This window comes from Ursus maritimus, unplaced genomic scaffold (genome assembly GCF_017311325.1).
Source record: "Ursus maritimus isolate PB19 unplaced genomic scaffold, ASM1731132v1 scaffold_5, whole genome shotgun sequence".
Taxonomy (NCBI): Eukaryota; Metazoa; Chordata; class Mammalia; order Carnivora; family Ursidae; genus Ursus; species Ursus maritimus.
In genome coordinates, this window is record NW_024426663.1 from 1,796,394 (window position 1) to 1,821,808 (window position 25,415).

The window sequence follows — 25,415 nt, forward strand, 5'->3', positions numbered from 1 at the left end:
CATGCTTCTAGGAATACAAGGTAGGCCCATAATGATCCCATAGGCAATGATAATGGATAACAAAATATAATCTGTTATCAGTTAACCTTAAAGTCACCAACTTCGGTCTTCTACTATTTTGAGGCCATTATCAAAAACAAATCTGATTTTTTAAAGTCTGTGGAGAAAATCTTCCTTCTTTGAAGAAGTGCATCGTACCTTCACTCAGGTAGGACCAGGCAAAAGGACTCTCTCCCCTGGCTCTTTGCAAACCCCTAGGTGGTGTAGTCACACCATCCCTCTGAAATGTGAAAGCACGCTGAATCACCTCTGTCACGTCCTGATTATCAAATTTGTGTGCATGACCGACTTGCTCATAATTTCATATCTTAGGTATTTTGTCTGGGACCTAGTAAATCTGACATGGAATTCACTTCAGAAGAGGTAATATGATAGTTTTAAGAGTATAAGCTTTGGAGCAGACAGATAACCTGACAGTCCTGGGCCATGGACACTTAACTGCCTGTGTGACATAAACAGTTACTGCTCTCCCCAGGCGTCTCCTTCTTTGGGTTAACAATACCTACCTAGCACGTGATTGTGAGGGTTGAAGACAATAAGGATGATGTGCCCAACTCATGGTACACACCTGTTAAAGATCAGCTGCCATTACTGTGTGTGATTTTGTACACTCAATGAAACAACATATAAAATGTTTTTATATTTTATATGAATTATATAAAGGCATATTAAAAATCAATCAACAATAAATATATTCCTAAAATAGGCCCTAAAATAAAGTAATTGTTTGGGGAGATAAATAATTAGGTGAAAACAGTTACACACACATATATAAATACAAAAAGAACTAAGCACAATGCGAATAGTGATCATTGGGTAATAGGGATTAAAAGTAATTTTTATTGTCTGTCTTTTGCTTATATCATTTCCAAAATTTCTACACTCAAAATGAATTTATTATTTTATAGTTATTCAGACATTTAATATATTTAAATATATTTTATTTATAGTAAATATGGTACGTATGTTCATATATTTTATTACATATAAAATACAATAATATTTAAAAGAAGATGTGGTATGGGGCATCTGGGTGGTTCAGTCAGTTAAGTATCTGCCTTCGGCTCAGGTCATGATCCCAGGGTTCTGGGATCAACCCCCGTGTTGCGTTCCCTGCCCAGTGGGAGTCTACTTCTCCCTCTGCCTCTCTCCCCACTCATGCTCTCTATCTCTCTCTCTCTCAAATAAATACATAAAATCTTTAAGAAAAAAAAAGATGAGGTATATACATATACAATGGAATATTACTCATCCATTAAAAAGAATAAAATCTTGCCATTTGCAATGATGTAAATAGAACTAGAGGGTATTATGTTAAGTCAAGTAAGTCAGAGAAAGAAAATGCCATATGATTTCATTCATATGTGAAATTTAAGAAACAAAACAGATGAACATAGGGGAAGGGAAAGAAAAAAAATAAGAGGAAAAGAGAGAGGGAGGCAAATGATAAGAGACTCAACTCTAGGGAACAAACTGAGGGCTGTTGGAGGGGATGTGGGTGGGAGGATGGGGTAACTGGGTGATGGGCATTAAGGAGGGCACTTGATGTAGTGAGCACAGGGGTGTTGTATGCAACTGAAGAATCACTAAATTCTACCTCTGGAACTAAGAATATACTACATGTTGGGGCGCCTGGGTGGCAAAGCGGTTAAGCGCCTGCCTTCGGCTCAGAGAGTGATCCCGGCGTTATGGGATCGAGTCCCACATCAGGCTCTTCTGCTATGAGCCTGCTTCTTCCTCTCCCACTCCCCCTGCTTGTGTTCCCTCTCTCGCTGGCTGTCTCTGTCGAATAAATAAATAAATAAAATCTTAAAAATATATATATATATACACTACATGTTAATTAAATTGAATTGAAATAAAAAAATTTTTAAACAATAATATTTAGATCATTCATTTTGTAATCTGGGAAAAAAGTTTTCAAGGTTAGCTCTTTTCAGTTTTCAGGCTATTGTCTCAAGCAGTGCAGATAATTTTGGGGTTGTCTCTGTCCTTGGGAGGAAGAAGTCTTTTAAGTTCTGTAAGGTTGGGCTTTATCCCAACTCTATGACCAAGGGCAGCTTTAAAGTCTCTTTTTCTTTTGTATGGTGAGGAAAAGAAATTAATATGCCCACTTTTTCACCCCTGCATACACAAACTGTTGAATTCAATTAAAACTGGTTATTTTAAAACAGTAATCTCTTCAGATAAAATTAGAACCTTTATAATCAAATCAGACTTTTTTAAAGATTTATTTGAGAGAGAGAGCATGTGAGTGTGCCGGGGGAGGGGCAGAGGGAGAGGGAGAGAATCTCAGGCAGACTCCCCAGGGAGTGCAGAGCCTGAACTCCATCTCACGACTGGAGAGCATGACCCGAGCCAAAACCAAGAGTTGGATGCTTGACTGTGCTATCCAGGTGCCCCTCTAATTGAATGAGACTTTAAATTTTGATTTGTTTTCCAAAAGTATTTTTACTTGTTCACAACATCTATGCAAACAGGTTAGGGTGGCCCCTACCCTATATAGGAAGCAGCTCTAAGGACCTGGAAGGGATCCAAGATATAGCTCATAAGCTCAGGACATGCAGGTGACAATCGTTTCTGTCTTTCATACTCCACTCCCCTCCAGGCAAATGTATCTACCCATAACATGATTTGATCCCTGGGCATGGTCTTTGGCCAGGACTTGAGCCACATCTAGACTCTAGACCATCTCTAGACCACAGGACATTATGATAGGTTATAGTCTGAGAGCACATCTCAGCTGTTTGATCTCGTAATATATCATCACAAACAGAAGGAATTTAAGCAGAGCTAAGAGGAAATATTTTTCTCTTCTTAGAGTCAGGCTTGACATATACCAAGCACTACTGGGAGTAAAGTAATGCACTGGGCACTGTGAGAGAACAGTAAAACAAAATAAAACAAAAGCGGGTTGCTTTCAGAGCATAACCTGTTCTGTTCTTTTCTTTTTCTTGTTTTCTATGGATTTAAATAATGTCTTTCCCATGGAAAGGTACAGTGATAACATGAGGCTTACTGTGCCCATGACACAGAACGTGCTCAATCTCACTGGCTGGTTCTCCACAGTGAGGAAAATCTCCAAAGGGCAGCAAACATTTTAAAGCTATTACAATTTAATGTCTGCCAAGGGAAAGTGATGGCTCCGAGCAAATATAAAGATCATTAACCCACGACTTAACAACCATTCATTTATCTAAAAATGTTTGTCAGTCAACATTATTGAACTTCCACTTAGTGAAGACACAAAGTGTGATGCCAAAAGAGGCTTATAATTTAACAGAGGAAGAGGACCACGCATTAATACATTTAAGAGCACAAGCAACAGAAACATACAAATAAAACTGCCCATAATTATAGTAAAGTCCTTCTTCCTAGTCATGGATTAATCCAATGTTTTCCAAAATGCATTCGTGAAATACTAGTCCAGTGAGATACCCTTTAGGGGAACCAAAAATGTCCTTCATCAAGTAAGTTTTAGAAACAGTTAAAAACCACAATCTCAAGCACATTAAAGAATGAAAAGCCTGGAACAATGACTAATATAACATTTCTCAAATTCATTTAATCACAGAAGCCTTCTTTGGTCTTACAGTTATTAACATCTATAATCATTAGTTTTATGTGCCAGTTTGGCTAGGCTATTACTCAATTAAATACTAGTCTTGATGTTGATGTGAAGTATTCTGTAGATCTCATTAAAGCCACAATCAGGTGACACTGAGTCTAAGAGATTATCCTTAGTGATCTGGGTGGGCTTCATCCAATCAGTTGAAAAGCCTTATGAACAAAACTGAGGATCCCCTGAGGAAGAAATTCCACCTCAAGACTACAGCATCAGCTCCTGTCCAGCAGTTTCTAGTTTGCCTATTTACTTGTGTTAGGGATTTCAGGCTTGGCAGCCTCCACACCACGTAAACCAATGCCCTCAAATAAATAAATTCAATAAGTAAATAGGTAAATAAAATTTAATATTGATAATATTTAAATAAATTAAATATAAGTGTACGTGCATGTGTGTGTCTATGTGTTTTAGTTGCTGGTTCTGCTTCTCTGGTGGACCTCTGACAAGTAAAACACCCCAAGAACTAATGTTTCATATAACTTTCTTCACGGTACACAAAGTATTCCCAGCTTCTACAGCAATAAAATCCTATCTCCGCGCATAACTGTAATCACACACCAGGAGCCGTATGTACGTCAGAACTCCACATAATTTAAGGGATATAATAAATATTGTTAGTTGCTGCTCAGCGTATTTCCTACCAGTACCCAACAACCACACACAAGTTGGAACTGCTAAAGTCCTGTAAGTAGACCCTGATTGGCCTAAAGCAAACACTGTAATCTCTTCCCCTTTGTCACTGTGACTTGTCTAGGTATGGTGATAACAACAGGCTTAAGTCAATTAGTGCACAGACATTCCCCTGGCTAGAGTGATTGGTTCTGCTTATTTAATGATAGAAGGAAGTGAAGAGCCTACTGGACTGGATGATGAAGACTGGTTGCCTACATCAGAACTAAAACTGCTGCATTTTGCTACCATGAGAGATGCTGGCATAAGGACAAAGGCAACACATGTAGGAAGGAGGGCAAAGTTGAAAGAAATGCAGAGAAATAAATCTGGGCCCAAGTCAAGCCATATGTAAAATCTGAACAATCTCTGTTATTTGAGCCAATAAACCCATTGTTTCAGACAATCTGAGTCGGGTTTCTTTTGGTGCTTCAATATGTATTTGTTAAATTATACTTGCATATAACAGCATCTTAACTAATGAAAGGAAACATAAAAGAGGTAAGAATTAGGAATATAAAAATACAAAAAGCCCTATTTGGGGATAGAGATAAAGTGGGAAGGACAGCAAAAGAGGGAAAAAGAAGTCTGCTAAATAATTAATACAAGCCTCATGCTAACCAACTGTTCTGAGCATATGTAAGAATATGTGTGTATGGATGAACACTGAACATCAGGGCTCCTTAAACATCTTAGAAAATCTGATGAAAGCTATGGTTGGTTGCCTCAGAAAAATGCTTATACACATAAAATTTAGCTTGCAATTTCCAGAGCTTCATGTAGTCCTAAAACACAGGCACAGAGAGGTCTATGGATTGAAGTTAGAAGTTAGGAATCCCTGCTCTACATGGTGCCAGGAAAAACCAGCAACCGTGATGGCTCTCTATCAACAGAGATAGAAGAAAAAACTTAAAACATGGTTGAGCCAAACACAGGTTATATAAATTACAATTATTTGTGAGGATCGTTTATTCCTGGGATTGATAACATTACTCACATGATATGACATACACACCCAATAGAAGTTTTGTGGTAAATTGTATTTACATGAGTAAACTTTGTCCATGAATGCTCAGCATCTCACCACACAGAAAGCATTGTCATCTTACCACTTTAAAAAAAAAAAGCAAGGAGGGTGGCTCAGTTGGTTAAGCATCCGCCTTTGGCTGAGGTCATAATCTCAGGATCCACTGATCAAGACCAGCCTGTGATCCCTCCTCAGCAGGGATTCTGCTTCTCCCCGCCTCCTCTCCACCCTACCCCCCCCCAATCGTGCTCTTTCTGTCTCTCAAAAAAAAAAAAAAAAAAAGCAGGGGAAAATGTGTGATCAACAGATTCACAGGCAGTTCAGTAGTTTAAACAGTGAGATCAGTGAATCCGTTTGGGAGGCAGAACGCAACCGTCACTTTTAATGGAAGAATGAGGATAAGAACCAGATCGAAGGGGCCCAAGTAGAAGCTGTTTGAAGGGAATAAGGAAATAGCAGTGCTGACTCATGTCAGAGAAGGGAGACCAAGAAAGGAAGCAAAGATATGGCATTAACTGCTATTAGAGTGTGCAGCACCTCAACACAGGCTTAGATGTAGGCAGGTGAACAAGAGAAATAAGACACTGTCGCAATTTTCCCTGTTATTGATAATGAAAACTTCTGCCATTTCTTTCAACAATCAATAAAAATATTTTTTCTTATCAGCTAAAGAATTGAAAACCTAACCTGCCAGCCTACCACTGTAGTCAGCAAAATTATTAGGGTAAGGAAAAAAAGACAAGAATATTTATCCAATGCCGGGCACCTGGGTGCCTCAGTGGTTAAGTGTCTGCCTTTGGCTCAGGTCATGATCCCAGAGTCCTGGGATCGAGCCCCATACTGGGCTCCCTGCTCCACTGGGAGCCTGCTTCTTCCTCTCCCACTCCCCTTGCCTGTGTTCCCTCTCTCGCTGGCTGTCTCTCTCTCTGTCAAATAAATAAATAAAATCTTGAAAAAAAAAAAAAAAAGAATATCCAATGCAAATCAGGTGTCATTAGCATTTATTAGAATTAAAAATAAACACCCAATAAATCTCTCCTATAAATACATTTTAGAGTCAATAGTGTCAATAAGAAAATAGGCTTGGTCTCATGACGTGTGGTGACACAAAAACACCTCCATATAATTTTTCCACTTCTTAAGTACTGCTAAATATTGGGGTATCATATTAATCAATCCATCTGCTCAAACATTCAATTCCCTGGAGTTAGGAAGAACAAATAAAGGTGATCTATTTTATGTTATAGTTTTTCTTTTTTTAAATTAAAGTATAATTGACATATAATATCCTATTTATTTCAGGGATATAGCATAGTGATTTGATATTTTTATACATTACAAAATGATACTCACTATAAATCTAGTTACCATCTGTCACTATACAGAGTCAGACAATATCACTGACTATATTCCCTATGCTGTACATCGCATCCCCATGACTTATTTATTTTCTAACTGGAAATTTGTACCTCTTTATCCCCTTCACTTATTTTGCCCATACCCATCCCACCCTCTGGCAACCACCAATTTATTTTCTGTATTTGTGAGTCTATTTGTCTTGCTTGTTTTGTGTTTTAGATTCCATATGTAAGTGAAATCATACGGTATTTATATTTTTCTGACTTATTTCATTTGGCATAATACCTTCTAGGTCCACCCATGTTGTCATGAATGGCAAGATTTCATTCTTTTTATGGTTGAGTAGTATGCCACTGTATATTTAAATATATATATACACCACTCCTCTCTAGCCATTCATCTACCAAGGGACACTTAGGTTGCTTCTGCATCTTGGCTATTGCAAAAAATGCTGCAATGAACATAGGTGTGCATGTATCCCTTCAAACTGGTGTTTATGTCATATTATATCATAATATAGACAGTCTTTTTAAAGTGGGTGGGGCATAGAATTTTGACCTGTTTCTACAACTACTTGTATAAGAATGAAAATCTTAGTCCCAAATTATTCATGAACAGGAATACGATGCACTCTAACATGCATGCTAGGATCTTAAATGTGATCTCAATACATTTAGGGACTGAAGTTTTTTACAAGGTAAGCAAATACTGTTCAAAATGTGAAAGAAATCAAGTATAAAATCTTACCCAATCTTTAATAGTTTTGTTCATTTTAATTTTTAAAACTGTATCCTCTGCAAAAAAAAAAAAAAAAGCAAACACAAGACACAAGATAGGAAGTAGTGCAAATTTAAAAATCACAATCTGTAACAGCTTCTTGGAGATAAGAAATTTTGTATTCTGAACTAACTAAGGAAGCTTTTGGAGGAAGAGCCGGTATTGGTTTCGGCCCAGGTTTCAGCAGAAGGCACGTGTGAGGAAAGGAAAAGTGTGTCACAGAGTCCAGTGCAGACATCAAGGTTCAGGTTCCATTTGCACTACTAACCAGCACTGGAGCGCTGAGGAAGACATGTGCCCTCTCTGTGCTTCAATTTCTTCACCTGCACAAAGTAACAGAGGGCTGGTTGATTTCTAAGGTGTTCTCTACTCCACATTCCTGCAAATCTAAGTCAAAATCCTACAATGACGTAGACGTACACACATCATAGTCAGGTAGATCCAGACACAGGAGACAGTCACAGTACCGCGGGGTTTTCACAACTTGAGGCTTGACATACTAACCCCATTTTTGAGCACAGGAGGGAACCATTATCTTTGTACCTCTTCTCATCTCTCTTGTCCTCATCTCCAATATGCTTCATTGTCTAAGCACAAAAGTCCAGGGACAGCTTCTTCTCCCAGATTCAAAGCTCCTCACTGTCTAGTGCATTCCCAGTTGCATGATCTATAGCTGCATTATATTTTTACAAGAATCTTGGAAAATGACTTGGGATGTTCAATTACTATATATATATATATATACACACACACACACGCTCACATACAGTATAGTATAAATACATATATGTATAAATACATATACATATGTATGCTATACTATACACACATAAATACTATGTATAGTATAAATACATATACTATATATAAGTATATATAAGTATAAATACTATATATATATAAATTTATTGTATTAAATAATAAGTTACAAAGATTCCTTACAGAAGAACTACAAATAATATATGTAGATACTATTCCTGCCAGGACGTGGGGCTTCATCACACTCCCTCCCAAGAGTGGGTTAGACTCAGTGACCTAGTTCCAAAGACTAGATAGAAAAGGGAAATGGATAAACAGTAACTGTATAGTGGAGAAACCTGACAAACACATGGGGGACCAAGTAATGAAGGTTACTATCACCAGTGATATCATGTACCCTGATACAATGTGACAAGAAAGGCACTTCACCTCTACGGTATTCTTTCCAAAAATGTATAATCCCAGTTAATCATGTGGGAAAACATGAGGCAAATCCAGATTGGGGGGCATTCTACAGATACCTGCCAGTAATCCCCAAGACTGTCATGGTCATGAAAAGCAAGGAAAGATTGAGAAGCTGTCACGTATAAGAGAAGGCAGGGAAAACATGACAGCTAAAACCAGTGCTGCTGTCTGGATAAGATCCAGCACATCAATGGAAAACCTGGTGAAATCTAAATAAAGTCTAGAGTTAAGAATTTTAGAAAATTATTATTATTCAAATTAAAAATACATATCATCGCACTATGCGCACAGCTTTTTGTGTTTAATACAGCCATATAATTTACCTTTTTTAAATCTTTGCAATAATCCTGTGAGAAAGGCACTAGTATTTTCATTCTACAGATGAAGAAAGTGAAGCTCATTACAATTTAAAACATTTATTAACAACAGACATGCACAGGCACCAGACAATTCACAGCAGCCACTAAAGAAATGCATGATGAAACCAGAAGACAGTCTTTATTTTACCATTTGGGTACCACGTTAGAGAAATAAATTTTTAGGTGTGACTAATAGTGACATCATTTAAATATAAGAAGTCTCTTCAATGTGCTATGTTTTTCTTTATAGGTATACGCAGACTACAGACTGCTTTAAAATACTCCTACTGTATACATTTTTTAATATCATTAAGTGATTTCCAGGATTCTATCCTTTATTTCTGAATCACAGTTAAGTTGCAGTAATTCTGGGTCTGCTTATTTAACTTTCCAGTGAAGAATGCATTATTCCGAATAAAAAATTAATGAATCCATGACAAAGAGTTAAAGTTAGTGCAAATAAGACCTCAAAGCTACAAAATGATTAATATTTTCTAATTTTAACATCCTTCTTATAAGCAAAGCACTGTAAGAATTATACAGAAAGACCCACCTACAGGAACTATTTTAAACTACCCCAATTATTCTTTTGTTTGCAGATATAAAAAACCTAAGGTTATATACCAAACGTTCTCTTCAGTATGTGAAATACAAAGAACAATAGTCAAATATTTACAAATACTAAGATCTCTTTTCTTGGATCGTCTCACGCTCGTGTGAAGCCATGCAGTAAGCATCCACTGTTTCAGTGTTGCGTGTTAGCTGCTCATTGCCTAAGAAACATGAATCGTATTCTGAGAATTTACAATTTGCAATACGAAACCGACACCAACTATCAGAGCAGGCAACCTAGTGCTAAAGAAACACTGTAGAGGTTAATAAATTCAGTAAGACCAAGTGAAATGATGATAAACTGGCCCTCAACAAATCGTAAGCATCACAGGTTTCTCAAGGAAATTGTATTTGGATAGCAGGTGAAAACGTGCTTCCAGACCCAGAAGAAGACTGGGTTCTTAGTCCTGAGAAAGGTGCCCAAGTGACTGTGTGCATTGTGCCAGAACGCTGATCCAAGTCCCGATGGAAACATATGATACTCAAGATGGGCCAAGTTTTATTTTTTAATAGCTGAGCTTCCAGCTGGCAACAAAAAAATCCCTGTGCCAGCTGCTGAGGAAATAATGTGCTGGGAGCTGGCAGGCACTGGCGCCTGGAAAGCCAACAGGTACGGATACGTGGGGGAGACCAAGGTGCTAGTGCCTAGATGGCAGAGGAGAGGGAGAAAGAGTGTCACCACAGAATCACAGAACAAGTGTCCCAGGCCAGGGTCCAGTGGGGCACAGTGTGCTAGGAAGCCCTCTTATACATATAATAAGAGCAGCGCAGAGCCAGCTCCAGCCATCCTACATAAACCAAACGTGGGGGCTACAGTCCCTGTGCAGTCAGTCTTTGGACTACATCCTCCAACATCTGGCAGAAAAACAATGGTAGGCATTTGGGAAAGGAAAGGCACATCATTTTCCTCAAACTCTACTTGCCACATTAGTATAAATGAACTCAGGTTTCTAAAACACAGAAGCAGACTCTGAGGTTATGATATCAAAGTCAGACAGATATCAAAGTGGGGAAGGGCACAGGGTATCTTAGCTTGGGCCGCCAGAACAAAATATCATAGACTAGGTGGCTTCAACAACAGAAATGTATTTCCTCACAGTTCTGGAAGCTAGAAGTTTAAGATCAGGGGCCAGCACGATTGGGTTCTGGTGAGAACTCTCCTCCTGGACATCTGCCTTCTTGCTGATTCCTCACATGACAGAGAGACAGAGACAGAGAGTATAGGCACAGATCCCATGAGGAGGACTGAACCCTCATGACCTTGTCTAACTTTCATTATCTCCAATATTGTCATGTTGGAAGTTAGAGCCTGGACCTACAAATTTTTGGGGGGAAACGGATATTCAGTCCATAACGAGAGTAGATTCGAGAAAAATGGGAGGGACCTGGGCTTTGGTGGGACAATGGGAGCATGGAGAAATCAGACAGGGACAGAGAGGTGCTTGTGGGTTGAGGTGTAAATGGACCCTGAAAACAAGAAGTACACCAGGGTGAAGGGTGGCCTGTCCTCTGCCCTTCAGCCCCGTCTCTGCCCCTCTTCCCCCTACACACAGTTTTTCTTTCACCATAAGCCCTGGCCACTGTTGTCAAAATAGAGATGGAGATACACAAATTTTCCAGAATAATTATTTCAACAGTGCATATAAATCATGAACATAAAGTTAATGACCCTACTTGGAAGTTATGTCCAGGAATTATTTATATTTCTGATTAAAGCATTAGACATCTCAATAGATGATTTTACAATAACAATCCCAAATAAAGACAGACACAGGGAAGAATATTCACGTTCTTACCTCCTTCACAACCCTCTCCTTAGCTCTTCCTTCTTCTCCTGGCTCAGGCAGGGCCCATGCTATAAGACTATGTTACAGGATATCACTAATTGATTACACAGCCACAAACAAGTTGTAAGTCAAGCTTTTTAAAAAGAATGATTCCTTTCAAAAACAAAACTAGAGGAGTGGGGAAAGCCAGGAAGCATCCCTTCCTGCTAAACCCTGTCCTAGATATATCACAGTTGCTGTCAGCATCTGTATTATCCGCTGATGGAAGTAAAAATGAGCAAATATAATTGTACATACATGTTTCTAACAAGAGATGAGGCATTTAAAAAGCACAGAAGAGGGGCGCCTGGGTGGCACAGCGGTTAAGCGTCTGCCTTCGGCTCAGGGCGTGATCCTGGCATTATGGGATCGAGCCCCACATCAGGCTCCTCCACTATGAGCCTGCTTCTTCCTCTCCCACTCCCCCTGCTTGTGTTCCCTCTCTCGCTGGCTGTCTCTATCTCTGTTGGATAAATAAATAAAATCTTCAAAAAAAAATAAAAAAATAAAAAGCATAGAATAAGAATAGAAATTGTTCAAGGAACTTCCGACACATTTACAAAGGCTTTGAAGCTTAGAGCCCTACTTTATTCCAAAACCTGCTCTGTCTCCTGAGCACACAGTAAAGATCTAAGGTCATCATCCAGAGAATTCAACTGGAAGAGACACAGATGCACAGATGCTTGTGGCTATCAGGGACTTTAGAGGTAAATGATCTAATCATAGGAAGTCACACTATTCCATCATTTAGAGATGAGGTCCTTTAAGACAGTACACTGACCAAAGACCAGAGCCCCTTGGGTTCAAAAGGGCTTTCAATTGCAGAAGCCCCTGTGGTGCAACTCATTCACTTACCCAAAAATGTTTACTGAGTGCTTACTACGTGCCAAGCATTGCACTAAACTCTGGGGACACAGCAGTGAACAAGGGGACAAAGGCCCAGCCCACAACAGTTTACACTCTAAAGAGAGGGACATGGGCATTGAATAAGTAATTTCATAGTGTGCTGGCTTAGCAGAGGGCTACAAAGGGAAAACATCTTGAAGAAGCGAGATTTAAGCTCCGCCCATTTTTTCTGCTGCTATTCACCTAACTCCTCCAACATCGGTGCATTCCTATATTTAAGCACTCACTATTCCACAAACATTTATGAAGCACTCATGGGGGGCAGGTAAGGGGGCTGATGACTAAGAATTGACTTAGTAGTGGAGATAAAAGACGGTTAAGATAAGGGTTCCTCCGCCCAAGGGACAGAGGCTCTGGTGGTGAAGACCACAAAGCATCTACCTGTAAGACAATGCACATATGAAGTGGTATGAGAGCAGGGAGGCAGCAGAAACCTCCTGCCTGGGGGCAGGATGACTGCCCTGGAGGGATTAGAAGGACAAGGGCATTTCAGGCCAAGAGAGTTTCATGCACAACACCAAAGAGATACGAAGAGAAGATCTGTGAGAGGTCCTTGAGGCCAAGACAGGCATAGTGGAAAGAGAACAAGCACCAGAGACTGACAAACCTGCACTTGAATCCTCTCCCTAGCTGTATGAGCTTGAACAAGCTGCTTGAACATTCTGAGCCTCAGGTTTCTCATCTGAAAAATGGTGCTGGTGTGATCATCTTACTGCATTATTGAAATAAGTAGCAATGAACATAAGACAGTAAACCACAAGCACCAAACACTCCATGCTGGTAATCAGGAAGAGAAGTGAGGGGGAATGAGACTGGCAGGCAAGTTGGGATCAGACTGCTAAAAAGGACCAAGTAAGCTAGACTGAGTTTTTTCCCCTATAGATACATATAGGAATCATTATCCCCTACCTCCCACCTCATGTCCTGTCTGGGGAATAAATAGTATGAAGCTTATGTGTCCGTTTCAGAGCTAATGTTTCTACATATGTGGTCTCATTCCATCCTCATAGCATCCTCGAGGAGGATACACTTCATTTTATACATAAGGCTAAATGAAGGTCAGGGCTAGGCCTAAAAGCACAGAGCCATCAAGCAGCAATTGGCTCCTGCCTGTTTTCCTGCTCACATCCTGCACCATCTAGTTCACTTCTTGTCTCAGCCCCTCCCTTAGTCAGCCCCTCCTCACCCTTCACTTTCATGACTCAACTGTTCAGAGCGGCCTTCTTGATGCCCAGCCTTGAAGCTCTCCTAAGTAGCTGCCTTGTCCACCTCTCTCCTTGGGCTCTGGTTCCCTGAGGATCAGCCCCCTCCACCACTTGCCAGCTCAAACCTGGACTGGCGCTCTGCTGCCCCCTCCTGGCTTGGGCCGGAACCTCAACAGCTCCCCAGGTGCTCTGCTCAGTCCTGATATTTCATTTCCTCAGTATCTCAGGATTTGAAAGAACTGTACTGGTTTGACACAGAGTATCCTGATACTTTCCTCAGCTTTCTATTTCACTAACATGTCATACATATACATGAAAAGCTCTGTAAAACCATAGTTTTAGTTTGCTTCTAGTTACAGTTTACGCTCAGGAGAGCTTCTGAAGAGTTTACCTCACTGAATATTATTAGCTGACATGCTCACGTTGAGGGAAAAAGGAGAGGAAGGACCGAAAGTCCCTTGGGAGCCACTAAAAATGTTTCCACTCACACAAGAAATCTTCAGAAGCCTATTATGATTGAACACTTTAGGCCAGGCTGATTTATTGAATTACATAATGTGAATTTGGTCACATTTAATATTATAGTCTATTTTTCCAGTGGTTATCCTAACAGGGAACCTTGGGGAAAAAAAAAAAAGATTCATGTGAACAAATAGAAAATAGGAATACTTACATACTGTCAAAGATTAAACTTGGACTGACTAGTTGTCACACCTAAAGAACAATTTTGCATGTTTATTAGAGCCCCTAATGAAAGGTTGTCACCTACTAAGTTAAAATAGTCACTAACTAGCTGTCCCCCAGTACAAGTGAGGCACACCAAGATAAAAAATTTCAGTGAAGGCTAAAATGCAAGGAAAAGTCCCTATTAAACAGTTCACAAGTACTTAAAGTAGGGAGAAATCATTCAAATGCTGCACTGTAGGTAGCAAAAAATATGTGCTCACGATGAACAGATTTGCAATCGCCTACTCTTCTTTGTTCTGGTTTGTAATATTAGTCAAGCTCTGTCTATAATCATGACATAAATCAAAGGAAGTACACTTTCAACAAAGACTGCTACTACAAACTAGTAGAGAAAAAAGGAACATATGTCATATCCATTACTTTTCTAGAAGACCACTCCAACCAGAGGGTTGTCCAAGTCTGGCCTTTTTTATCTTTTAAAAATATTTCCGTATTTTTGCACTTGGTGAATTTTTCAACCATGTGACCCCGAAGCATAACTTAAGAAGTAATTAAGTAACAACAGTGCATTTGTTGATAGGGTTAAACTCAGCATCCTGGCACCACTAATGACCGCAAGTCTGCAGCACTGCCCACCAAACACTTCAGCTGCCTAAGACAGCAGTTGGCAAAATTTATCATGAAGTAGGTATATTAAAATTGAGGTTCTTGGGGCACCTAGGTGGCTCAGTCAGTTAAGTGTCTGCCTTTGGCTTGGGTCAAGATCCCGGGGTCCTGGGATCAAGCCCCATGTCAGGCTCTCTGCTCTGCGGGGAGCCTGCTTCTCCTTCTCCCTCTGCCTGACGCTCCTCCTGCTTGTGCGCTCTCTCTGTCTCTCTTTCTGTCAAATAAATAAATTTTAAAAATCTTAAAAAATAAAATAAAAAATAAAATTGAGGTTCTTGCAAATAATATGAACTTGGGATTCAACAATAAACAAAAACAAAATTCATTCAACCCTCTGCTTGATGGGCAAGTGGTATTCTTTTTCTCTTTTTCTGTTCTCTGCTATATGACTTCTTTGGTTACAATTGCAGTTAAGTTCTTATCAAAACCTTTTATCAGGTAGTCTTAAAATGCATAACAAGTGCATATATGTACCCACTTCCTCTTTCTGCATAAAGACACAACTTGCCATATGATTTCTTTTGTTCGCTTTTTTATCTATATATCGGCTTTATAATCATTTTCAAGAAGTAGAATGTTATTTAAATAGAAATAAAGAAACTTACTTAGTATCCACTCATAACTACCATTCTTTGATCCAATAATCATCCAACAAAATGTTTTTGTTTTTGTTTTTGTTTAAAGATTTTATTTACTTATGTGACAGAGAGACAGCCAGCGAGAGAGGGAACACAAGCAGGGGGAGTGGGAGAGGAAGAAGCAGGCTCCTAGCGGAGGAGCCTGATGTGGGGCTCGATCCCAGAACACCGGGATCACGCCCTGAGCCGAAGGCAGACGCTTCACAACTGAGCCACCCAAGCGCCCCAACAAAATGTTTTTACGAACATGCTCCCAAGTTATGCATATTTATGCACCTGCAGATGCTGTACATGTGCTACTGAACCAATCTATAATGTGCTTTTTAAAACATCCAAAAACAAAAATTAAAAGCAAAAATTAGAAGAATTTTTAAAAATAGATTCTCTAATACTTTTTCAAGGGAACCCTAGATGTGGGCATCCCACTTTAGTCAAAATATCAGTGACTGATTTTATTTAGTTCTTAAGTCTATTAGAATAAAAAAGAAGAATTCTATTTTTTCAAAATATTATTTAAACACAGTCCCAATTTAAAGGACATTAATTAGTCCATCTGAGATATATGCATAGCATATAGAAGGATTAGTCAACATGCAGCTAACATATTAGTCAACAGGAAAATTAATTAATTAAACTTTACTAGTTAGAGGTGAATCTTTTATCAATAGTTTACTTAGCATATTATTTTCTAACTGTCACTTCAACTACAATAGAAGGATCTGAAACCTATTTCATTATCAAATAAAAAATAAATTACCCTCCAAGAAATAATCTCTGAATGTGAGCACTGATTTTCAAAAACACAAACGATGAAGAGAGCTAGCCAACTTGCTACACAGGTAAGAACTGTAACTGTTCCAGTTTCAACAGATGCAGAATAAGGATGAGTATGCATTTAAAGCTTATGGCCAGAGCACCTGGGTGGCTCAGTCGGTTAAGCGTCTGCCTTTGGCTCAGGTCATGATCCCAGGATCCTGGGATGGAGTCCAGCATCCGGCTCCCTACTTAGCCTCCCTACCCCTGCCCCCTGCTTGTACTCTCTATCTCTCTCTCACGTTCTCTCTCATGCTCTCTCTCTCAAATAAATAAAATATTTTTAAAAAATAATAAAGCTTATGCCCACCTGAAAAACTAGTATCAGGTTGACATTTTCAAAGTGAAAGGGAGATTCAAGGTAGTTTCTTGAATAAATGAAGCCTTGGTATCATTTTAACCTGAAATTCTCATGTAACTGAAGAGGAGTAGAATTTTAACTTGACTGTTCTAGGTCAGAATTTGGCAAACCACAGGCCAAGAGCCTAATATGGCAGTCACTAGTTTGTATAGTCTGCAACCTAAAAATAGCTTTTACGTTTTTTAATGGTTTTTAAAAATCAGAAAAGAAGAATATTTTGTGATTTGAAAATTGTAGGAAATTCAAATTTAATGGTCATCAATGAAAGTTTTATTGGAACACAGCCATGTACATTTGTTTCTGTGTTGTCTATGGTTGTTTTCACTCAGCCATCACAGAGTTGAATTGCCACAGAGACCATATGGCCCACAAAACCTAAAATATTAACTGTCTATTCCTTTATAGGCTCTTTACCAGGTCTAGGTAACTGATCCCAATCACTTCAATCCTACTTCCCCTTTCTTATCTCATCATAGGCTGTGGGAGGTGTTTTCCTTCCCTTTCCTTCTTTCCTTCCTTCCTTTCCTTTCTTTCCCTCCCTTCCTCCCTTCCTTTTTAACAAACAGGGTAAGTTCTCTCTTACCCTCCCCCATGGTTTAAGGATTAACGTCAAGTTCTGAGTCCCACAACATCAACCCAAGATGCAGCTGCTTCTATAGCCACCCTTTGCTCTCATAATGGTTACTTTCTCTTTATCTACAATTTTGGTTTTCAACTGATATAGACAGTCATTTTGTTTTTACAGGCTCTCTTTGGCCTGACATCAACTTACCCTCCCAACCTTAACTGCTATGACAGTGTTCATGTTTTATGAAGTCTGCAAAATAAAATGTGTATCCTGTATTTTTCTGCCAATCTTTGCCTTTTCTTAGAATAAAACTCCCCACCTGGTAGGTCCTTCACCAAAGCTCTTCCTGTTAAAATTCAGCTGAATTTCAAGGTCCACCCCTTCCACGAAGACACCTCAATCCTCCCAATCAGAATTATCACTCCATTTTTAGACTGTGATGACTGTCTGATCTCTACCTCTCATTAGTTTTACTTATTATTTATCTCATATTAAATTTATTGTTGTAAATTATACAGTGAACTACACATCTGGAAGTCAATATTCATTCATATTCCAGACCCCTTGGCCCCGCCACACACACTACCAACATACATTGCCCAGTTCATAGTTATACAAAAGGTCAGACTTGGAACAGAAAGGACTTTAGGTGGCACAAAGACATCGAATTAAATAACAAAGAATCAAAAAATGAGACCATTATTCTCCTTTCAGTTTTTCTGATTCTATCACAAAGAAATCCTCAGTTTGTGTTACTATGGTTTTAACTCTGCTAATCTTTGATAATCTCCCTTTTTAAAAAAGACGGAACAATCCTCAGGCTCAGAGCCTTCTGCAGGAAAACATCTGTAGCCCCAGTTTAATAAAAATACTTTGTTTTTACTGTAATTTATTTTTATAATTTGCTTCTATTTACGGCATGAATACAATAATGAAATTTAATTTCTATGTAATGAAAATAAGTATTCTCAATAAGTAAATTTAGGTTAACAAAATGGGGTAATTTAAACAAAAATATTAAGCAAATTATAGCACAGGTGGAATGTACATTTGACACAAATATTAATGGCATTACATAGAAATGGGAGAAACATTTGGTTGTAGCAGATACTCAATAAAATCAAATGATTTCAATCCATCAACCTCCTTCTTGTTAACCTTCTACATAACTAAAAGAAAATCATGTCGAAGACTAGTTTCAAGCTTCTGAACCAGTTGTTCTTAACAGAAGGGGGAGGGGGTAACATGTGACAATGTCTAGAGACATTTCTGGTTTTCATAAATTGGGGATTTGGGGGGAGGGCTGCTTCTGTCATCTAGTGGGTAGAGGCTAGGGATACTATTAAACATCCTACAGTGCACAGGAGAGCTCCCACAGAAAGAATTATCTGGCCCTAAAAGTCTGTGGTGCCAAGGTTAAGAAACCCTGCTCTAAGAGAAAAGAGAAAGCTCTATATGTAAGATGCTTTGCCCGTTGTAATAAATCACCCTCTGTCCAGCACTGCTCCTTTCCTTATTTGCTCTTTGCCACTGATATGATTACAGAGGAAAATCTTCCACCCAAACCTTCCACTATTTTATATCATCCATATACCCCCAATTAGCAATAAGATTTAAAAATGGACTGTACTGAAGAGTCCATACCCTTTATGTGCTCACACTATACTATCAATATTTAGATCTAACTTCCGAATTAAACCATGGGAGTTATGAGATTTTCAGATGTTCCATTACCAAAGAGGAAAAAAAAAAAAAGACTAATGTAATTTGAGTAAAACCTTGAATCTAGCTGCTACTGATTTTATGATTTCACCAAAGTTACTCTTTGGTCTGATTTATATGGTTCATTGACTCAATATATTTTGCAGAATAAACCTGACCTTGAAATTTTAAAAATACAATTTTTAGTAGTTCTATGAGCTATGTTAGCTTTCTCAAAAGGGAGTCTAAAGAAAACTACTTTTAAAGCTAGCCAAAACAAAACAAAACAAAACAAACAAACAAAAAACATTAAGATAAAAAATAACTAGTAGCTGAAACAGCTACCACTCAGCACTTTATGCTCAAAAGTATTACTGCAAACACTAATCCATACATATATTCTGAGGGTAAAGTGTTTACAAGAAAGTTCTTTGAAGCTATTTTGTGGTTAGTGTTTTGTTTCTCTTTCTGTCTTTCTTTTTTACTCAAGTAAAGTTCTCTAGAACGGTTTAGAACCAAATAGCACCTGTGTCTTTTTTTTTTTTTTTTCAAATTAGGAGTTATTTTTACCCTCGTAACAGTATTTAAACATGGAAAAATAGTGTGTTCTAAAGTAATGATCTTATCATACTCATCACCTAATTTTAAGGCTCTTTACAATGAGCAGATTTCCAAATTTAACATTTACTATGTATTAACGTTAGTGGTTGGTATAGCTTGGAGGTATTTCATGCCTTTACGTTGAAGTTAATTTAACTCCTAATTCTGAGATGCCCGTGGCAAAATGATAGTGAAGGTGAAACCGAATCCTTCTCATTTCAGAGCCACAAAGCTCTCTGCCAACAGAAAAGCAGCATTATTTTCAACACCTACTAGCTATAGAGGTGACAATTATCAGGACTCCCACTGCAAAGAAAGAAAACCAGCACACATGAAATTATGGTCACACAAATTTTAGGGAGAAGATAAACAAGTCACCAGATTTCCCTTTCCCTGGGGTCATGCCCACTGTACCTGGCCCACTTCATTAGCATTCACTCGCTCTCTTTAAAATCATTTGTTGAGCACCTGCCCACTACTGAGCTCTGTACTAGGCACTGAGCACATGATAGTGAACCAGCCAAATCCACAGACCGCCTTTTGGGAGCGTATAGTCAGTGTTCAAGCATGTGCAGCCAGGTGTCTATTCTCCCACTTGCAATCCCACCATGCTCTTGAGCCAACTGCCTGAGAAAGAATCAAATGCCCAGAGAACAACAGAGGGGCCAAACAGTTATATTTTTGATTCCTAGTTATATGCCCAAAAGAGCTTAAGATATTAAGTGCAATGTGGGTAGCAGGAGATCCACAACCAGCAGCATATTCTATAGGCTGTGGGGTCCTAAAGGACAGTGTGGGGGGAAAACCAAGGGTATGAAAGTGGCTCAGGAAGGGTCTTGAACAAAGACAGGGAAGGAGAAAGAGAAGATCTGATTCCTCACAGCCAGGAGCACTAGTTGGAGCCCTGCTGTTAGTGGCTCAGGAAGGGTCTCGAACAAAGACAGGGAAGGAGAAAGAGAAGATCTGATTCCTCACAGCCAGGAGCACTAGTTGGAGCCCTGCTGTTAGAAAATGCACACTTTTCCTGTTTCCTTACAGGAAGTATCTGCAGCCCATTACCCAGGGCCAGAGCTAAGTGTTACCAAGTGAAATATACAAGTGTTCAGGCCTCTGAATTCCTCCCCTATACAGTGAAGGTGCTGCTGGCCCAGCCTCCTGCCCCCTTAGCCATTTCAGAGTACAGTGTACCCAGCAGGTCTTGGGGAGACACTAGAGTTTTTCCAAAATGTTTGGAACAGGAAATCCAATGAGGACTTGAAGGGAAAGACAGGATGACTTTTCTCTACAGAGTTGTGCAAATGGAGACCACTCAGTGTTACCAGTTGGTCTGCAGGGCATTTTTCAAAAGGGGTCTGCCTCATATTTTAATCTGGCATACACAGATTTATAGCCTAAAACAGCATTTTCATACTGAGTCACAACACATTAGTGAGATATGAAATCACATGGATTCAGCCAATATTTTAATGAAATAGAATAAAATCAAACAGCATAAAATAGGAAATATTAGAGTGCATTGTTGGTAATAAGAATAACATTGTTTTATGAAACTTGTTTTCATTCTAAACACACACACTGTTTCTATTTTATACACACCTATGTCTCACTATCTAAATCTATTTGGTTCCTAAGTTGATAATACATATAGCAAGGGATCCTATGAAACTCTGCTTTAATTCCTTTGCCAGATAAATGTACCCTTTTAAATTGTGGATCAGGTTTGGGGGGAGGGGTAGTGGTGACTGAAATTCACTAGCTTAAAGAAACTGTAGTTCAGTAGAATGGAAATTTTTTAAAAATTTTATTCCAAGATAATTTAACACACTCTTCTTTTGTACTAATTATCTTTCATTTGGTTTCCCTTAACTTTTGTGTGTGGGAATACATCTAGTTTTGCATACATGCTTTCACTCTCATGCTACAGAGAGAAACAAAAGGTGGGAAATAACTGAAAACAGGACTTGGGTTTGGATGTACAAGGCCAAATCCCCACCACAGGCAGCCCAGGCCAAATCCTGTCCATCCCTGTGCCAAACTACTGGACAGAATCTGGACTAGAGGCAGGCTGTTTTCTCCCTTAGAAAAGCCGTTAAAATGCCAATTTCTCAAATCACTGGGCAAAGGACCAACTACTCTCTAGGACAGGGAGCATTGCATAGGATCATGGCCAATTCATGTTTATAAGCAGAACTGAATTTGTTAAGGCATCACAATTTTTGTAAACTTTTTGACAAACTCTATAAACAAAGCAGTATTTTCAAATGTGATTTTAGAAAAGTTAAATTAGTTTGCCTGATACTCTTTAAATAATCTTCCTTACCCCCACCCCCACCCCTCACCCCATATCCTGCAAATATATATATTTTATATAGAATAGAATAGAATAGAATAGAGCTATCACATGCCCTTGGGCTACCTGTGAAACAGTGCTGCCAGCACTATACAGGGGCTTCAACTGGCTTTCACTGCACTCCCTAAAATTCCCAAACATATCCTCAGTGTGTGCTGCCCTAATAGTCATATGTCCAATCTTCTTTAATGCGGGAGTCACTAGCCTAATACAGATAATTTTAACAGAGGAATGACTACTCACAAGTTAACTTAATCCAGTGGGGATTGTTTATACCCTGGAACCAACCAAAATGACACTTCACACCAACACCTTCGTTCTCTTAGCATCTTAATGACAACTGTGTAACTAATGAATTAAATGTGGTGGCCTTAGAGTCACCACTGACGGGCAGACTTGGCCCAAGACTGAGAGTTTAGAGAGTAAAGACTTGAAACCAATTCACTGAGTCTCAACTTTATCCCTAGTGGAGGAAGGAAGAAGACTTCTGTCAGTCTGTAGCTATAATTATAATTCTGCTGTATTCTCTGGCTATATAGATTCTTAGTAATTATATCTGTAACATTAGTTGCTTTATGTTTTAGGTTTATTTTGTGGGGAAAAAAATGATCATGAAGTGACATTTCTCAGTCTCAGCCAAATGGAGTAAGCAGGCACCTCCCAATACTGCCATCTACAGAGAACTCACCTGATACATAGGACTAGTGGAAAGCAGCAAAAGAGAGAATTTTTAGTTTTCTCAAAATATTTTAATTCTGTGATTTGCAAGATAATGAAACAACTAGATAGCAGAGTGAGAATCTTAGCAATATATAACTGATTTATATTTGTCTTCCAAAAAATTTAATGGAAAATATAGCACAAAGCTTTTTGTAAAAATAAATTTCAAATTCCTCAGGCTTTCCCTAGGAAGTCTACCATCTCATAGACATGTACAACTGGCAGTTTATTTTTTTCTAACTACTTTTCCATTCCTCAAATTAAAGAAATTTCTTGAGTTTCCTGATGGCAAAGCTTATTCATAAAGATAATATGTGCTAATGAGAAGTCCGAGTCAATTAAGCATCTGGGGCAAACGTTACTCAGAAAGCAGTTAGATTTGGTGGTGGGACAGTCCCTTTAGTACCAGCAGACACTTCCTCTACTTGGTGGCAGTTTCTAAAACACCAAGTAAATAATTGTAAGTAGATTAGCTCTTTAATCAGAAATTTACACTGCTCCACTGCAGCTCACCATACAATTATAGTAAGGTTCGAACCTGAAAAAAGGAGACACTTCATTTATTTCGAACCTACTAGCGAAGGCATATAATAGCACATCTTCAGATGAACACTGAAAATTTTGATCAAAGTAGGATATTTATGTATATACTATTCAATGCCCAAGAATTCTGGAACATTTTTTAAAAGATTTATTTATTTATTTATTTATTTATTTATTTACTTATTTACTTATTTATTTATTTATTTAATTTGAGAGAGAGAGAAAGGACATGAGCGAGTTGGGGGGGGGCAGAGGGAGAGGGAGAATCTCAAGCAGCTTCCCCACTGAGCACAGAGCCCATGGCAGGGCACAGTTCCTAGGACCCTGAGAACCTGACCTTAGATGAAGTCAAGAGTTGGATGCTTAACCAACTAAGCCACCCAGACGCCCTGTTTTTAAACAATGACAAACAACTACATTTTCATTCAGAAGTTTTGCCTTTCTTACACACCTTCTATATCAACGAGCCATTAACAGTAGTGGCAAACTGGGGGGTGAAGTGACCCTTAACACCTTCCCACCAAGTACCAACATCCATAATCCTGCACTATGGTCTCCAATGGCATTTTAAAAAAAAATGGCTCTTAGCTAAACTCTTCCAACAAAAAGAGAATAGAAAATGAAATTACAAAGTATTAAGTACAGAAGCTTGAACTTGTCAACGATTGAAATTACATTTTCAGATTCCCTACCATAAACAGCCTGGATCTAAAAATGAGTGTTGTAAGGAATTCTCCTTACCTACCAATAACAGAAGGGAAAAGGAAGAAGGGAAAGAAAAAATAATTTTCTACGTTTAAAAATATGAGAACATATGGCATCATCCACATGGCAAAACTGCTCTCTACCTGTTTGGATCTTCAGAGGAGGGATGAGGGACATTTCTGCAACCCCAGAGAGAGAGCTTTTTGCATACATAATTTAAATAAATCACTCCAGCATGAAAGAAGAGCAGAATTCTTCTAATTACCATTGCCTAGACCCCATGTGCTGCTTTTTCTTTAAAGCCACACTAGTTCATTATTCTGCCTTCAACTCTCTTAAATGATTCATTCCCCCCTTTCACTCCTGAGCAGACTCTCCAGGGAAGCTAGTATTTAAGTTTAATTTCTAGTGCCACTTGCTTTGGAGAGTTTGATGAGACGAAAGGGGAAGAATCTAATTTAATAATTCTGTCATGGTTTGGAGGGGCACCCTCCTCCCCTACCCCAAAAAATAACTAGACAAACAAAACCCTCTGGCAAGATATAATTGTGAGCAAAGACACCAATCGGGAAACAAGGGCCCACGTGTGGTGGGAGCTGTCACCCAAGGGAAGTGGCAGCCGGCGAGGAGGAGGGAGCGAGGGTGGGAGAGTCAGGCTGCTGCTCGCAGCTGCACCGGCCTGGGCGCTCGGAGAGAGACCAGACTCCCAACTTGAACGTGCTTAGCTCCCTCCTAAACACTAGGCGGGGAGAAATCAAAAGAACAAGGAGGCTACACTGGCTCCCGCATCCCCGAGCAGTCCCTGCGAAAGGGACTGCCCCCGGTGCGCGCAGCGGGCTTCCCCCAGAAGCCCGAGCCCGCGCGCAGTACGCGCGGCTCCACCACGTCCAGGGCGCCCCCGCCTTACCGTCCCAGCTCCGATTCCACCTCGAAGAAATCGCTCAAAGCATCCCTGTTGGAACCTTCGATCCAGTAATCCGGGACGAGGCTCCCAGCCCCCGGGGCCACACTGGCGGTGACCGAAGAGCAGGACGAGGCGGAGCACGAGGGCACCGTGACTTTGAGCATCTTCGCGGCGGGACTCCGGAAGCCGCCACCGCTGTCGCCGCCGCTGCCGGAGCGAGAAGCCCCGCCGCCCGCTGCCGCCTGCAAACGCAGGAGCGAGAGGTGGCGTCCTTCACACACACGCACACACCCACCGCCGCCGCCGCCGTCTCCCCCGGCGCCTCCCCCGGCGCCCTAGGCTGCGCGCTGGCTGCGGCTCCCCTCCTGCACACTCGGAAGGGAGGGAGGGCAGGAGGATGGGTGGAGTAGGGGGCAAGGAACTGGGAGAGGGTGTGAAGGGAGAACCCAGTCGCCTCCAGCCGGAGAGGAGAGGCGGAGGCACTGCAAAGGAGATTCCCTCCCCTTTCGC

The 25,415-nt window shown here is 39.8% G+C and overlaps 1 protein-coding gene across 1 annotated transcript in view; it reads right to left on the bottom strand.

The window, feature by feature from the left end:
• Positions 1–25,205, bottom strand: part of CAMK4 (calcium/calmodulin dependent protein kinase IV) — a 209,837-nt gene extending 184,632 nt beyond the window's left edge. The window contains exon 1 of the mRNA XM_008704943.2: positions 24,909–25,205. Coding sequence (XP_008703165.2) covers positions 24,909–25,069 — 161 coding nt within the window. The 5' untranslated portion in view covers positions 25,070–25,205. The remainder of the gene's footprint in view (positions 1–24,908) is intronic.
• Between the last annotated feature and the right edge of the window lie 210 nt (positions 25,206–25,415).